Here is a 16,165-nt window from a genome sequence, read left to right on the forward strand (position 1 = left end):
CTCCATTCCAATGCGCGCCTAGGCGGTATTTGAGACATTACATGCCTTACGTGGAGCGGAGTCTACAGAAAATCCATCGACGGTAAATTCGTGCTATGGCCAGGTCCCATGGGGGAACCAGGTAGATTACAGAGGGCTGTGTCTCTAGCAACAGCAATATATGGATGTGGGAGAAGGAGAGGATTGCAATACCGCATCACAAGCTGGCCAGGCCTGCTGCTTTGTCAGGAGGGATGGAGTGGCCAAATGTGGAAGAATGGTGGGAGGATAAATCCATCCCACAATTGCAAGAGTGCACGGAAATGTAGTTCATCCTGAAAGTAAATCATATATTCCACCAGGAAAATCAAAAGTGGGCCAATCCAAGGCCTGGTCGAGCTGATATATTGTATCAAGGAAATGAGAATTTGGGGGCACCATGTATTCCTCTGGAACCTGGTTTCTACTCAGTTGTGGAGGAGTCATATAGTCCAGCATTGCCAGGCTATCTCCTACGTACAGGTGTTTTTGCGCATGGTTTTGGGCTGTAATGTCTAATCTGACATCAATCGGGGTTGAACTGGTGAGCGGGACACTGGGTGTTTCGGGTATATATTGAGAGGCTTGTCGGGCTGTCCGGTCAAAATTCAGGCCGCGCTCTACGTTGTGACCGTCTTGGTCCGAGGCAGACTGGTTGATCATACCGGTGTCTTCCGATGTCTGATTTGACGCTTCGTGCGAGGTTGGACAAGCTCGAACCTCCAGTTTCTTATTCCTGGCGTCCAGTTGCTCCTCGATCAACTCCAGGTTCTTCTGGAGAGCGGTTTGAATATCCCAAAATTGAACGCATCGCTTGTAGGTCAGATAAAGAACGTCGAAGCGCGACTTTACTAGATCTCGATTGGACTGTGCTCGAGCAAAGTGTTTGCGGACCAGTTGCACCGCCGAGGCAAGCCAGATGGTACTAGGTAGAAATGGATTAATATGCTGAAAATGATCCTCGCAACTCCGATTCACTATTCCTAGAATACGATCTGCTGCCTCGTAATACTGTCGACGCGCTTCATTTTCTGTCTCGAGCAGACCAAAAGTATTCCGACCCGCCGAGTCTCCGGAAGGATGACGGCCACTGGTTTCAGTTGGACGATTTTGAGATCTGAATGCGTCATATCTGTAGATCATCAAGCGAGTTAATTGAGTCATAACGAAGATATTGTAGATAGAGCAGTGCTGCCGTCGCTGAGATTCTAACTCCCCTTGTACTGGCGCCCCAAAGGCCAGATATTGATCACGATACTGGAGATGGCTGGGTAAAGCCCAAGTAAAGCAGCGTACGGCGTTTGCCAATGTCTCCAGTTTTTGACGCGCCTCCATGGCCGAGTCTGCTGTGGAAATCTGGCTATTTGGCATTTGTTGGTGATAGCCCTGATTACTTATGGCAGGCACTCCTAGTGGGTCACAGGCGATCTGGGCATTCTTCATGAGAGAATTAATCACGAGGAACCACGCTTTCGAGGACTGATTACCACTGTCCTGCAAGGCCTTCCAACGTTTGTTTATGTCCGTCTCCATAAAGCAACTTGAAGCCGGGTGGCCCGAGAACCAGTGAGCGTTATCAACTGGAAGCCATATTTCCATTTGGTTCCAGTTAATGGTCGTGGGCGTCCGCCGGATAGTACTGGCAAAAACATCCATTTCCCAGATGGCCCAAAAAGCACGACGTTTTTCTTCGTCTTGTTGCCAGTGGTGGGGATCCTCCGTTTGGATAACCTTCCTGGAATCAAGAAGATGCAGGTTTGTTTCGTATATCAAACTGACACACAATCCCAGCGATCTCCACGCCTTTCCGCGGACCCCCTGGGTCAGTCGACAATGCGTGGCAAGAATGAGAGCCTGTATGACGCAAAGTGGCGGCATCTCATCGTCACATTCCGCGAGCGCCTCATTTATGTACTTGAACGCAAGGTCAATGAAGTACGCAGGCTGTCGGTGACTCTTTGCTGCGAGCTGAACTGCGTCGCTAGCTCCGTCGTTGGTCCTTAGGGCCCCAAAGCGTGTGGCATACCCAGCTATGGCCGCCAGCAGGGCAGTCAATTGACAAAACGAAGGGATATTCGAAAGCTTTTCGGCAAACGAAGGCTCATGAAAGATATCAATAGCGACCATGTTGTCGAAGAAAACTCGGATGCTGTTGGTGCCATTAGCTTGTCTATGTTCCACTTCAACAACTCTTTAGGCAGCCGAGGTCATTACATTTTATTCATGGAAGCTTGCGAGACACCTAGCTCGGTGCAGGCTTGACGGCAAAGATCTGTCTGTTGACCGCCCGGGGAGCTCGGGCTCTGCTTTTGGGAGGGAGTCGTGACCTCGTGTGATGGATGTAAAATGAAAGCGAGATCAAGCGTATTCAACTGAGAGGTTCGCTGTTGCGAGCTTCCCCGCGCCTCAATCCCAGTTGTCTCAGTAATATCGGCGGGGACGGCGAGGACCAACTCTTCTTTCTCCAGCTGATCATTCAATGCGTCGAAAGAACTATCCCGCCGGCCATTTTCGGGGCCGGGTGGCGGCCTCGAATGCGAGTTCATCGGTCGTCTCTGGGCTGTCTCATTCTGTCGTAGGCGTTTTCTCTTCTTCTGCGACGACCCTAGACCTTGTCAATGTGCCTCCCCCTTGTCGCCGCTTATGGCACCGTGTGGTCGTTCCATACCGATTTTAGGCCCGGGTTTCATTGACCCCAGCGGATAATTGCATGTCTGGCGTGTTTGTTCACAGACCATACACCGTGGCAATGTCCGGTCGCTGACAGCTGTTACTTCACACGCCCCTTGGAAAAGCCTTGGCTCGAGTTTTCACGTACCATTTGACCTTACGCCTGGTCATCAGCACATGAGCCCCGTTCTGTCCTAGTCTTGAGAACACGGAGTAACACTTACTTGCGACATGATTGACAGGCCAAGTCAGATAACGACATTCTTGCGAAAGGCTTTCTATGCTGTGCCCACATTCACCTCTATCGCGACGGGATTGAGGTACGAAAGGAGTCTTCTGTATTATGGCTTTTGTGACACAGGATAATAGGTGCTGGTTCGCATCGTAGTCCACCACCTCGACGACCCGTTGCAAAATCGGTACAGACGAAATCTAAGAGAACTACTGGCACAGCAGCCCCGTGGGGATGTTCCCCACACGCGGTCAGGTGTGTCACGAGACTCCCAAAATCACACCGAAGATCGTCCGAGAGTGACGTCATTGGTGGCCGATTGGGTCGATCAATTTTACGTTGGTTCAGGTCCATTGCTACTGCGTCTGATGTTCTAGACAACAAGTTGGTCAAATTGACATACTCCTTCATGCCTATGAAATAATGGCAAGGAATGCATTCACAAGGCCCCGGCTTGGCGTGGAAATCAACCTTGACAAGCCAGGTGCAAAGGCCTAGCAGAAAGCCCGGATTCTCTGAATACAACAAGCTAAAAACTTTGACAAACTGTCCTTAGTCTGGTAGGCTAGCAACGGTCACATGTGAAGTATATCACGATTCCAATCGAAAACCACAGAACGGCCATCCCCCCCAAGTTCTCACGGTATTATCAACATTAGGAAACAGTATCCAACTCTATTCGGATATCAGAAAGCCAGTACCCACGATCACGCCGATGGACCGGAAATCAGCATAGTATTCACGAAAGTGCGAAAAGTAACACAATGCCAACAATCACGAGCCCGAACACGACCAAAGAGAGGTTTCCTCCCCCACCTTGTTTCCGCGGGGGAGGAACCCCCCCCGGTGACGAGGGGTCATATGGAAAGGCAAAGGTACTGTAATTCTGGGCCTCTGGGTCTGAGCTGGGGTTGGCAGGTGGAGGCAATGTTGTGGGTGGCCCAGCGTCCGTTGGTGAGTCGTGGTGCTTCTAGAATGGTCAATCCATGTTGAAATCGCTCGACTGATAATGGATCAGAATGTGTGTATTCAGCAAAGGGAAGACCTACGGTGCTAGAAGACAAAGGGGTCGCCATGATGCGTTTATGGGTTGATGTTTGTTAATGGGATAGTGGGTTCCTTCATGAATTAGTAGTTGGTTTAGGGCGGGGCATCCACGTGGCTGATGGTTCATCACCTGAGAAGCACATCGACTGTATCCGAGTCAAGATCTACAAAGCCAAGAACGCTTCTCGCCTGATGACCCGGTACACCTGACGCTGGATGCAGGGTGACGTTTCCCTAACCAACCTTAACCAGGTATGGCTTTTCCCATTTGCTCCTGCCTTATATGGTGGATATTTATGACCTCTGAGAAGTATAGTAGGCAGGACATCTACCTACTCCAGGGCATTGTCTCCTGCTCTTGTGATATCTTCGTAATCTGCATAATAGGATAGCATCTAAGGGTGAGATTTTCGGTACTTCCATCATTTATCGCGCTAATGATCTAGAGGAACTACTACACGAGCAGGTGTTGTCATCAGCCGTCTAGTGCAAAATGTATGGAACGATCGGACTGCTGGCGGCTATAATCGTTTCTGTGTGCTTCACAGGCGTCCATAACGTAGGTTACAGAATCTTCGTTTTTCGTTCGCCATCACTCTTACAAACCAGGATACTACATGTAGTTCTCGGGGTAGCCACCTGCGACAAGAGGGAGAAAGGATACTACCCCTCCCCTTTTTAAAAGTTTGGCTAACATGCGCGCTAGGGAGCAGATATAACCAGCAGTCATTGATTCGGGAATCTACTTATACCGCGGTAAACCACCAACAACGTGCAATGGGTATATATGTCTATTCAAACCAGCCCAGGACCTACCAGGCCGTATGACCCCCATCAACCACCACAGTGCTGCCAGTCATGAAGCTCGAAGCATCGCTCATAAGTAACAAAGTGATGCCTCTAAACTCCTCCGGCCTTGCTAACCTCTTCATCATGTTTTCGGACTCCCAAAGCGCCCGTGTATCTGGATCCTTCTCCATCACCATCTTTGCCATCGGTGTTTCAATATGCCCGGGACAAAGACAGTTTACACGGATTCCCCCTGTGCCATCTTCTTTGGCTTCAGACCACTCCATGGCCAGACTACGCGTCAACTGGATGACTGCCGCTTTTGACGAATTATAGATAGCAGACGCCATGCCCTTGTTGGCAACGATGCCGCTCATACTTGCCACGAGGAGAATCGAGCCGTGGCATTTCCGGTCTAGCATTACCTTCGCGGCTGAAACCGCACTGCGAAAGACGCCCGTGTAGTTGATGTGGATGACGTCGTCAACGTTCTTGGGTCGGTGGTCAATTGCGCTAGCGACGTGGTTTATACCCGCGGCTGCAATCAGGCCGTCGAGACGGTTCTGCTGCGCTCCAATGTCGGCGATGACAGCTTCGGTGTTTGCATCGTCCGTCACGTCCATGCAGCGGTAGTGTAGTGAGCCCCCGAAGTCCGGGTTGGCGCGTGCTTCGGCCGCGCGGAATTCCCCGTCTGGTTCAGGTAGTCTGTCCAGGCAGTAGACTGGAAAAGGTCAGTCATAGTCCAAGAAATGGCAATCACGAGATCACACCTTGTCCACCCGCTTCGACCAAGGCCTCGGCCATAGACAACCCCAGCCCCCGTGCTCCGCCCGTCACAGCAAAAACCTTGCCTGCCAGCGAGAACTCCCGGAATCGCTCACGGCTCTTCTCAGTGCTTGGCAGTTTTTCCTTCAGATGCGCCTGACCAGCCAGAGACCGCTTTGCTGTACATGTTGCGCAGTTGACCGGTGGTCTAACGGCATTCCATCTCAAGCTCGTGGTAGCGGGAGCACTACGCCGTGCGTATAAACGGGCTATGCCAAGACGTCGCGACAGCATTTTAACTCCTCTCAATCAACTAACTAGTCCCACGTAACCCAATATAATCGATCCTTCCCCCGGACAATAGAGAGTAGATATCTTCGCTTGCAGAAACTAGACCAAGATACATCAAATAGCTGTGTTTGGCGGAGGGAAACCGCCAGTCTACGCTGGGAAAGCCAGGGAGCTTTAAATCGATGCACCAGGGAAGTTAACGACTCGCCATTAGGTAGTAGATTTGGCCTGGTGGCTCTCACTTCCAAGTTTTAGGTAGGCCAATAAGCTCCAGGTTGTGACATAGGAAGGTAGTCAAGATGATGCAAATCGGTCTGTGACAGGTCTGAGGGCATAATGTTTATTTGAAGTAGTTCACCATTCGCTACGGCACAGTGAACATGCGAAGCAGCCAGCTATAAGTTATCTCTAGCCAGTGGCATCAAGTTTACATCCACCTTGTTCGTCTTGACGGGTCGATGACGTCATCGCTCGGTGGCTCAAATTAGGGCTTTCCATCGATGGTGTGTCGATCTCTCGTGTAGGTTAAGAGAAAGAGTACCATTGGCGGGGATCTAGAGAGTTTTCCAAGAATGTGGTTCTTTAGCTCGAAATAGAAACTTGAAACACTAGCTGAGCTAGCAGCACAGACAGATCTTCAGGCCTAGCAGCATTTTCCCGCAGAAAAAGAACCCACTCGGCTTAGAGATGATCAAGCTCGCTGCCGGACACTCAGCCAGTGAGCAAGGAACGGCTGAGCTATCTTCTTCTCACCCATCACGACAACAGAGATAATGGATTCCTTTGTGGGCAAGGGATACAAGAATGTATACAAGGCATTTTCGACAATGACCAAATACCTCCACAGAAGGCGGGATTGAGGGTTCGATGGATCTAAGGGCATGCAGAGCGTCAGTCTCTGCTAAAAATATGGGAGGTGGTCTCGATATTGCTATCTTATCTCATGACTCTTGGCAGGGATAGTTAAATGTCCGCTGGAACAAGCCCTATCCAGCCCTAGGATGTGGCACATAATCCGACCACAGCCTAGCTAAAGTGGAACGTGATACTCCAATACTTAAACGAGAGAGAACAAACAGCGATTGAAATCGGTCGTCGGATGTAGGATACGATAGCTTTCTGATTCTACGAAACACGACTGGGACTCAGATAAAGTATGCACGAAGACATGAACGGATTGATGGAATTTGTTTCTCAGATGCGATATATCGCTACCGGCCAAGAAAAGCCAAGCGATGGAATACGAGGCCATGACTCACATTGTAGTTATTTATATACCCGGCCTGTTGGGTGTTGTGCAGGAGGAGCTTTAAAATACAGCTATCTCCCTTGGCTCAGGCAAGACGACACCATGGAACAAACAGGCATAGAAGGTCAGGCTTTGGCAGCCTGGGAGAACCATGCTAGATCCTGGGATTCGACTATGGGTGATGACGGGAACGACTACTTCTCAGTCCTCGAATTGCCTGCCCTGAAAAGAATGATCAGTGGACAGAAGCGGAATCGAGCCTTGGACCTCGCAACGGGAAATGGCTTGGTTGCGCGATGGCTTGCTGAAGAAGGATTCTCTGTGGTGGCAACGGACGGCGCAAGAGCCATGCTAGAGCATGCAAAGGCGCGAACAACTCTCTGGTATGAGGAAGGAAGGTTAGACAAGGAGCGAAAGATCTCATTTGAACTTCTTGATGTGACCAACAAGGATCATTGGGCGCAATTTACTAGCAGTGATAACCTTCTGGTTCGTTGTTGTTTTAGCAATTGAAACACCTTCCGCTATAGGCGAGCTGAAGGATGACAGTCGAACTAACACATTCCAGAAAGACGGATTTGACGTGGTTGTGATGAACATGGGAATTATGGACGTCCATGACCTTGAGCCATTAGCAGCATCCTTAACGTCCCTTCTGAAGCAAGACGGATGGTTGGCCCTACTTCTATTCGAGCTATCTAAATAATACTTGAAGCCCTGGACTTCTGACATGTCTACCTTCTACAGTTTCGTTGCCACTGTGCTTCACCCTCTATTCTTCACGAGCGGTGCAAGGCGCCAAATCACAGTCCATGAGGATCCCGCGACTGGCCAACGCATAATAGATCGGTCCATCCTCTTGAGTCAATATCAGAATGTTGCCCCGGCCCGGCAACTCTTATTTTCCAATGATAGCGAGCATAAGCCACCGGTACACCTCTGCCAGCCCCAAGTCTGCAGATCGAAGAACTAATGATAGACTGGTAGCTCTCATTCCACAGGTCCTTCCAAGATCTGTTTGCCCCATTCTTTCGGGCAGGCCTCATCCTTGATGCTCTGGAGGAGGTGAACTTCGATGATACCTTCTGTGAGCCCTCGCGTGAATACGCCGCTAGAAATTTCACCGAATTCCCAAAGATACTCGCTTTTAGACTGAGATTGGGGCCTATGCATAGGAGTTAGACCTCGTGAATGGATTCCAAACGTTGTTCAGGTAGGTGATCTGTTCCGGCAGCATAACCCTCCAGGACTTTTTGATGGTCGGTTAGGCCATCTTTGCAATAACGATTAGAGATACCAGTCTATGATATGCATATGTTAAAGATGGCGCTGATCTGTGTTTCCATTTTAGTCCCAGTGACTGTTATACAAGCCAAATCATCCAGCCGGCGGCCTCCATTCATAAAAGGAGTATTTCATTTTCCAGATTGGCCTGACAGCTATGTATTGCTAGTAATATTAAAAGAACGGACAACCCACAAGAGGATGTTATTTGTCACAGATTTTTTAGTGCTAGCAATCGATTATTCATTTGCGACTTTCTAGCCCTTTGAGAACGGTAAACCATGTATAAGCTACAAAGTGTTCCAAAAGCGGAAACGTTGTGCTCAATCGGTTTCTAGCATGCGAGATGATCTGATGGTTAACCTAGAGATGCTTTGGCCTGGTCTCCTTCATACTGAGAATTTATATTCAAGGTATTTCTATTTCGTTATTCTTGGTCAAAGAATCATATCCTCGCATTCGCGACAGAGATTCAACCTTCCTGAATGTCATCAAGCGCATATAATTGATTGCGCCAATCTCAAATTTGTTGACAAATTGGAGTTATATCCTCGGTGCATTCTCTGAAAGGGCATCTATGCATGTATCTCTTAAACCTCGATCCATTTCAGGAATGCTGGGCTTTCGTAGCCTTCCACAACTTTCGAAATCGGGGTCAGGTATGCGTCGGAGTCATTCTGATCTTGTTGCAGATGACGAACATAAGCTTGGGCGACTTTCAGCCACAACGCCTTCTCGCGTTCACTGGCACCCGATCCTTGCCAAACCCAGAGTCGGCTACCAACGTCGTAGAGGAATACATCGTTTCCGTCCAGGTCCGACCGACGAACTGGTGCACCATCCTTGGCAAGATTGAATGAGGGCGTCCCCGAGGCGTCGCTCAGCCGGAATAACTTGGATGGGCGCGAGGCGCCGCTCTCATCATGGGATCGCTTGGAGAATGACACAGGACGTGGAGCCTGGAAAGACAGCTGGTCCACCTCCTTGCCGCCTAACAGGTCGACGAAGATCTTTGACCGCGACTCCAGTTGAGATAAAACCTCCACATCGACGTGTTTCGCCAGCGTCATGTCGTTCACAACTTGAGCGGCCTTGGCCTTTTCCATGGGGCTGCAGGTCTTCCCCTGCCAAACCCAGATCTTGTCGCCCTTGTCCAAGACAAAGACATCTTTGTCGTCGAGGCTCTGCCAAGTAGGTTCCACCTCGTAGACAATGATCGAGTCAATCCGGCCGGCGCCTGGGTGCTTGAAAACACGAAGCAAAGTCGTCACCTCCTTGGGTTCCTCTTCCTCCACGTGGTTAAATCCTGAAGCCACACCACCGGACCGGATGGTGATGCGACGGAACAGAGACACGAAATCCTCCGATGGCTGTTGCTGAATTTCACGATGCTGGGTAGCCGCTCCGTGCAGGAATTCATCCAGCTCAACGGTCTTGTACGCCGCAGTGCCCGCCTCGTCTTGGGTTGTTTTGCTGCCGAGCCAGAAAAAGATATCGTGGCCCAATTTTTCATCGCCGACTTTGTAGGAGTGCAGCACGATGTAACTGTCCCCGTCGTAGAACTCGCCGGCCCGGTTCTTGGGCCAGGGCACCACTTCGAAGTTCTCAATCCGCCAGATCCACAGCCCGGCCTCCTGTCCGATCTGACCGTTGTTCCAGGCCGGCTCCGTGGCTGCCGAATTATACTTGACGCGGTGGTCAAGATCGGATCCGATCAGCTCCACATTGCTGTCCTTGATGTCATATTCCTTGGGGTGCACTAGTCCTTCGTGAGGTGCCATGGTGAGTTAGTGAGTTGGTTAGTTGGTCGTGGTTCTGTTTATCTCTCAAGTTTTGTTGGCGGGAAATCTGGCTTATGACGCACGCAAGTGGGTCCAGTGGCTGACCCGATAGCGGGGTAATAAAAAGAAGAAGAATGAGGGAGAGACTCGAGGTAGGAGGGGTCATACAGATCCAAGCCTTTGAGCTTTGGTGCAGTTGGGCTTAGGTCCTGGGTACCTGGGTAGTCTTTGTATCTTTCTGGCCATATCGCACAGGGTGTGACCATCACAAAGCCCTTTCAGTATAGTCACGTGATACGACCAACAACGATCTGATATCAAATGACTTGATCATGATTCATTATAACTGGTATTTGTGTGGTAAATGGTCTTTACGAGCTGCTCCGGATATTCCTCTCATCTAGGGGTTGCGTAGTCGTGACAAATTTCACGCCACAAGGCTCACTTGTGGGAACGAGCAATATATATTTTCAGAGCTGACAGACCAGACCTGGATAGTTCACAATATCCTTCCAGACCTGACTACATAGAACCAGAAATCCTCGGACACCTTATTCTGTAACTATTCGACACGAGTCAATACTATGCATTCATCTCGATCACATATTTAGTATCATATTCAGGCCAAATGCAAAAAGAATAAAGTTAAGATGACTTTCTGACTTCCTGGGCAACCACATCCTCCAGTGTCTGCACTGGCGGCTCGCCGATTAACGCGTTGTCTCGTTGATCGTATAAGGTGCCTCCTTCGGTCCAGATGCGTCTGAGTGTCAATACCGTGGCTTCGGGCTTGCCCGCCTGCCAGGCCTCGGACTCTGCCTCACGCAACTGGGACAGCGGGGTGTACTGGACATTGGTCCACGGTTGACCCCCTGTCTGACGCACGAACTCGGCATGTATCTCGGCCGGTGTGGTAGTGAACGAATTGACCTTGAGTGCGCGGTTGAAAGCAACGGAAGGGTGTCGTAATGTCGCCAACACGAGAGTTCCAACACTGAACATCCAAAGCCATTTAGTCTCATTGCATGGGCTTCCAAGCTACAAGCTGAGACTTACTCTTTCATCGTAGTCAAACTCACTTTCGCGTTTCCGTCCTCTCCCAGCAGTGTGGCTTTCTTGGCCTTCACGTCCCATCCACCCGCGATAGGATTACCTGCGTAGTGCACATACATGTCGGAATACGGGCCTGTAACGACATATGTATACGCCAAGTCTGACACCACCCCTTCGTTGGGGCTCTCATTCTCCAAGAACGCCCGCACCTTTAACTTCTGCTGATGCGGCTTTTCCTGCGCCGAAGCTGGGGAATACTTAATGTCTGTGCCATATTCAGAGGGCAGGAACCATTTCACAGTAGGAGAGGCGTCGGCAAGACGGATGAGGGGGATTTGGGAAGCTATTGCGCCCCGGCCCAATGCAGAGATGACGGTATCAATGCCTAGCATATATCAATATAGGACCCTCGGTTATCTCTTGCTTCCGCGACGAATGTAAATGTAACGCATGACGTACCATGATAAGCCTTTCTCACGGCATCTTGGTCCTGCACGTCCCCTACGAGCACTTCGACATTCTTGGTGCGTTTCAGGTCATCTAAGTAATCTTTCTTGGAAGCCGCAGTTGCCTGCGACGTGAAAATCGCGATCCGGTCGAATTCGTCCCGTGCGGTAAGAATGGCCTGCAAAATGTATGTGCCGATGTTTCCAGTGGCGCCGAAGAGAAGAATGTTTCTGGGTTTGAAGGAAGCCATTTTGTCATCTGTTTCTTGAGATCATACATGCATGTAGATGCTTTTTTATAAATTCTCCGCCTTCCATGACAATGAAACCTGATTATTAATCCTCACGACCTCCCAGTGGATCTCATCCACCTGCAGTGCGGGGTTTGCCCAATTAAAACACTATATTGTAGTGGAGCGATGGTGGAATCGGTAGGGATATTTTAGTCACTGTAGCTTGACCTTTTCCTACTAAGTTCTGGACGGTGATAGATGGCAGCGGTGGTAGTAACGGGTCACTACCTCGTCGTGGAGAAAGATATGGAACCAAAGGAAAGATTATTATAGTGCGAAAACCATGACTTAATATTATCAAGTGCAATTTGATCTTTCATTCGTAACGCTGCAGTAGGTTCAACTGCTATCTGATCCCGTGTCTTTCGAGTCCCCGTGACTTAACAACCCTAGTCAGTTCCAACTAGAGACGTTGTCGTGGCATTCCAGTCCGAAGCAAACTGTAAAATGTCAGAATTTGTACCCCAATTGAACCATTGCATGATTGCGTTGCCTTACATTCCATGCATCAATGCGAAGCAGTGATGAGTTGGCAGTCTTCTCCACGTTGGTCAAAACACCGATCGCTAAAGTGACCCATTAGCGAATAAGACATGTTAAGACTACATCATGAACCGACCAAGGACATTATTCAACCAGTAGTATTTCTCGCTGCCAGTCTCGAAAACCAAGCGGAGATGCAGCTGACCTGAGGGAGACTTCGGCCCCGAGGTCTGAATGAAGATATTCTCGCCATCATGAGTCCGTAGGTTGTAGCGCGTGTCTGCTGAGAACACACTGGTTTGGGGGTCAGTCAATCCCCAGTCAGCGCCGACATCGAGAATTTCCCCTGATGCGGTGTTAGCCAGTGATACCTATGAGCCAGCGATGGGTCGTTACCCGACAGATGAGGACCGGTGAAATTCCCTCCGACAATGGGGATCGCTTTGCGGATTCCATGAGGACCACGCGATTCCATAAGCGTGCCTTCACATTTCACATACGCTGTGTAGAGGAAGCTCAATTCGGGTGCCGTTGGATACGCAGGTGAAGCCGCAGCTCCAGGCCCGGCTTGGGAAAGGAGAAGAAGAGGCACGAGAGTGTTTTTTAGGAATGAAAACATTTTGCGCATCGATGCCAGAGGAATAGATAGATAAGAAAACCTGGGGTACCCCGCAATTATAATCCTATTCTTATACTGTGGATCTCAAATGCCGCAGACATTATCGGATCTGCCGCACGGGTCTTACTCGTAGTCTATCTAGCGTTCGGCACTTGTTGGTTGGATTCATTCCCATGCGTGCCTCGGTTGAGCCGACGCTACTCAATTTCCGGAGAGGAGCTCCACATGGAGCTCCAAGCTTGCTGCATGATTCGTGTAAGCATTCTGCTATTTTGTCAATACGGCATGCGAAAGCCGGGAAAGCTCCCGTTAAGCTCTAATTGCTATATACCGTGATGGGATACATGCATTCCCGCTAAACTGTATAATCCCCTTTGGCCACTCCCTTTGATGTCAACCCTGATCAACTACCGGTGGACCTAAAACGGAAGCTCCCCAACAAATAATTATATCCCGTTTCAAAAAGTGGCTTTTTCGAGGTTGGATGAGAAGTTCGCATCCTTGAATGGAACATTGGCGTCTCCAAAATCCGTGTCTTCCAGGGCCGTACTGGCAGCAGTCGGGAGACTCTCCCAGGCAATCAAGGGTTGTGTACCGCCGACAGTGGTTGTCAGTCCACATTGATGATTGACCGGCCAGACACTGTAGTATTGAATCAATGGGGTGGTACCATCGAGCGTGTAGCCGTCGGTCGAACAGTCCCAGCCCCCATGTGCAGACGGACAAACCGCCACGATATTATCAGCGGAGGTCGACGTGGAGTCGGACAGCCAAACAATAACACCTTCCCAATCATGGCGGTGGCCTAGGCCGGTGGATGGCTCGTCTTTGGGGAAGTACCAAGAGTACATAAGGGCATAATAGTCTCCCGATATGCCGCCTCTAACATAGATTTGGCCGGTACTGCTACTACAGCTCCCACTGGAATCCCCGGTTGGCTCGAGGCCGGCGCTGTTGGCATGATTAGCATGAATGAATTCATTTCTTGTGTACATGGTAACTTGGAAACATACTTGGTATTACCCTCGGCATCTACCGCTGGGAATGGCACGCATCCGTTGACCACATACAGATCTGGTTGATAGGCCAGATAGACCTCGCCCGTGGTGCCGCTGGGGACCGTCTGGTCAAATCCCACGACAGCATCATGGTCAATGCTAGCGCGAGGGAGCACAGCAGCTCGAGAATGGGTTCCCAAGAGAGTGGTAGCCAAGATGAGTGATTTGCCGTACATGATGACACAGACGATGAACTACACCGGTCTACCGATTTTATCTGTATGATTTGGGCGGGCCACTTCATGAGTACTTATACGTTTACCAGGATCCTATACAGCAATAACCTGTGCTATCTACGCGCTTCACGGCATGTCAGTGAGCTAACAGACATCGCGTCGGACAAATTCTTTCCGAACTGCTAAAAGTACCGAATTCCTTGGCCGAATCCCGGCAAACGTGGCGGATTCGATGATCCTCAGTGGACGCTTGGCAATAGGTTCGTCTACTTAAAACACGCCATAGATTTTAGCTCAAGTCCTGAAGAACACAGTAAAGGAGAGATCACCATTCATGCGTTCATGTGAAAGGACCTGATAGGGCGCACCCGGTCAGCGATGACTGAAATTAATGAACACGTATGTCATTTGCTACTCCATCGTAATATACACTAAGGTAGCCTTATCTTTCTGACTTGAGGAAGTAAGTAACCAATAATATCACCATCGTAAGTCGTGTGCATATCTTCATGTTGACGGACACTGCAACTGAAGTGCAAAATGGGTGTAATCTAGCAGAGCCGGAAATTAAATGTCTCGGTCGTCACGGTCGCCCCCATTAGACAACCGTCGTCATAGTATATCGAGAAGAATTCTGTCATTCGGCACAACGCTCCACTTAATCGCATCTAGGTCTGTCTCACTCGGTCCAGCCGGAGACAAACCATCCTCATATGCTATTCGGGAGGCTGGCCTTGAGCTTGCAAGTGGGTCGAAATGCGGTACCGAACACGGGCTATTGATGATTCCCGAAGAGGTCGGTGATGGAGGCATGGAAGAAGAATACAACTCTGAAGGATGGGATTCCCATCCACGCTTTGCAGCCAATATCGACTCCAGTAGTACATCCGGCTCTGCTCCGGGGAACAGAAACTTGAAGGCGGATTCGAAGTCCAACAAGCGCGATTCCAGATAGCTCACGTACCAGCGCTGTAGTGGGCTTCGGACCTTTTTGGCAGGGTATGTGCAGGGTCGACCAGACGTATTGCAGTCAGTACAGGACGGCCTTTCCTTGGAGCACTGCGCAACGTTCATCAGACTATAGACGAGCCAGTGAACCGGGCAGTGTATACCTTTTGCTTCCGGACTCGGCACTCATTGCACTATGATTGAACGGTTAATTTGCGCTCGACACATACTCTTTCAAGGACATTGCATACCGCATAAAAGCGTGGATCACGGCTACTGATCCTGCTGCACCTGATGGTACTCCGTCGACGTGTATCCATTTCTTTTCGCTTTGGCGCTCGAGTCAATCTGTCTGTCGTAGGGTGTCAATTAATTATAACTCGATGTCTGCTCTCGCTATTCCTAGTCTTACTCAGCCACATCTCTTAAACTATCCCTCACCATTCTGAAATAGCAAATATTCGTGATAATTTGTTGTTTTCCCATGGAAATCCGAGCAGGTCCCGGGTAAATGTGGAGAAATCCGACGAGAATCCGCCTCAACCGACATCCGACGCTTTTCCGACACGACTTGGAAGGAAGCTTATCGTGATCCTATGCGACTTGTTTCTCTATGATTTCCTTGAAGCAATAAATAGAGCTGAGCGAAACAAGGACACCTGGACGATGTGAGAAATGGGAGACATCCATTGTGCATGATTATACCCGTACAGACACGAGGGACGATATGCTGGTCTGCTGGATGTGAGGGCGGATGGCCCAATAGTAGAAGCATGCGAGCACCGTTAGAGTTACTTAGGATAATCATAATTGGGGATATAGCAGGAAATTCCCACCCTCTGGGAAGATGCTCGTATATCAGATTGTCAGTTTCGTACTGATGCTTCCCTCGGGTCAAACCCGCCTTGGCAGTTCTCGCCTAATTTCGGGAGGGCAAAAATGGTTGAACTTCAACCTTAACGG

The 16,165-nt window shown here is 49.7% G+C and overlaps 7 protein-coding genes across 7 annotated transcripts; 1 reads left to right on the forward strand and 6 right to left on the reverse strand.

The window, feature by feature from the left end:
- Positions 1-309: 309 nt before the first annotated feature.
- On the reverse strand, positions 310-2,145 carry AO090009000022 (fungal specific transcription factor domain-containing protein; the record flags this gene model as incomplete). Its single annotated transcript, XM_023234832.1, has 1 exon — positions 310-2,145. The coding sequence occupies one exon, from the start codon at positions 2,143-2,145 to the stop codon at positions 310-312; it is 1,836 nt and encodes a 611-aa protein (XP_023088485.1).
- A 2,634-nt stretch (positions 2,146-4,779) lies between these two features.
- On the reverse strand, positions 4,780-6,280 carry AO090009000023 (uncharacterized protein; the record flags this gene model as incomplete). The annotated part of the gene is made up of 3 exons (XM_023234892.1): positions 4,780-5,477; positions 5,527-5,607; positions 6,244-6,280. 3 exons carry the CDS (start codon positions 6,278-6,280, stop codon positions 4,780-4,782), a joined length of 816 nt encoding a protein of 271 aa, XP_023088486.1.
- An 883-nt stretch (positions 6,281-7,163) lies between these two features.
- AO090009000024 (class I SAM-dependent methyltransferase) lies at positions 7,164-7,767 on the forward strand (the record flags this gene model as incomplete). The annotated part of the gene is made up of 2 exons (XM_001816496.3): positions 7,164-7,550; positions 7,630-7,767. 2 exons carry the CDS (start codon positions 7,164-7,166, stop codon positions 7,765-7,767), a joined length of 525 nt encoding a protein of 174 aa, XP_001816548.3.
- A 1,168-nt stretch (positions 7,768-8,935) lies between these two features.
- AO090009000025 (gelsolin family protein) lies at positions 8,936-10,126 on the reverse strand (the record flags this gene model as incomplete). Its single annotated transcript, XM_001816497.3, has 1 exon — positions 8,936-10,126. The coding sequence occupies one exon, from the start codon at positions 10,124-10,126 to the stop codon at positions 8,936-8,938; it is 1,191 nt and encodes a 396-aa protein (XP_001816549.1).
- Positions 10,127-10,771: 645 nt separating this feature from the next.
- AO090009000026 (uncharacterized protein) lies at positions 10,772-11,876 on the reverse strand (the record flags this gene model as incomplete). The annotated part of the gene is made up of 3 exons (XM_001816498.1): positions 10,772-11,120; positions 11,183-11,564; positions 11,639-11,876. 3 exons carry the CDS (start codon positions 11,874-11,876, stop codon positions 10,772-10,774), a joined length of 969 nt encoding a protein of 322 aa, XP_001816550.1.
- Positions 11,877-12,520: 644 nt separating this feature from the next.
- AO090009000027 (DUF3237 domain-containing protein) lies at positions 12,521-13,020 on the reverse strand (the record flags this gene model as incomplete). Its single annotated transcript, XM_001816499.3, has 2 exons — positions 12,521-12,747; positions 12,798-13,020. 2 exons carry the CDS (start codon positions 13,018-13,020, stop codon positions 12,521-12,523), a joined length of 450 nt encoding a protein of 149 aa, XP_001816551.3.
- A 458-nt stretch (positions 13,021-13,478) lies between these two features.
- On the reverse strand, positions 13,479-14,322 carry AO090009000028 (NPP1 family protein; the record flags this gene model as incomplete). Its single annotated transcript, XM_023235133.1, has 3 exons — positions 13,479-13,971; positions 14,034-14,058; positions 14,091-14,322. The coding sequence occupies 3 exons, from the start codon at positions 14,320-14,322 to the stop codon at positions 13,479-13,481; spliced, it is 750 nt and encodes a 249-aa protein (XP_023088487.1).
- Between the last annotated feature and the right edge of the window lie 1,843 nt (positions 14,323-16,165).

Source organism: Aspergillus oryzae, chromosome 1 (assembly GCF_000184455.2).
Source record: "Aspergillus oryzae RIB40 DNA, chromosome 1".
NCBI classification, from domain to species: Eukaryota; Fungi; Ascomycota; class Eurotiomycetes; order Eurotiales; family Aspergillaceae; genus Aspergillus; species Aspergillus oryzae.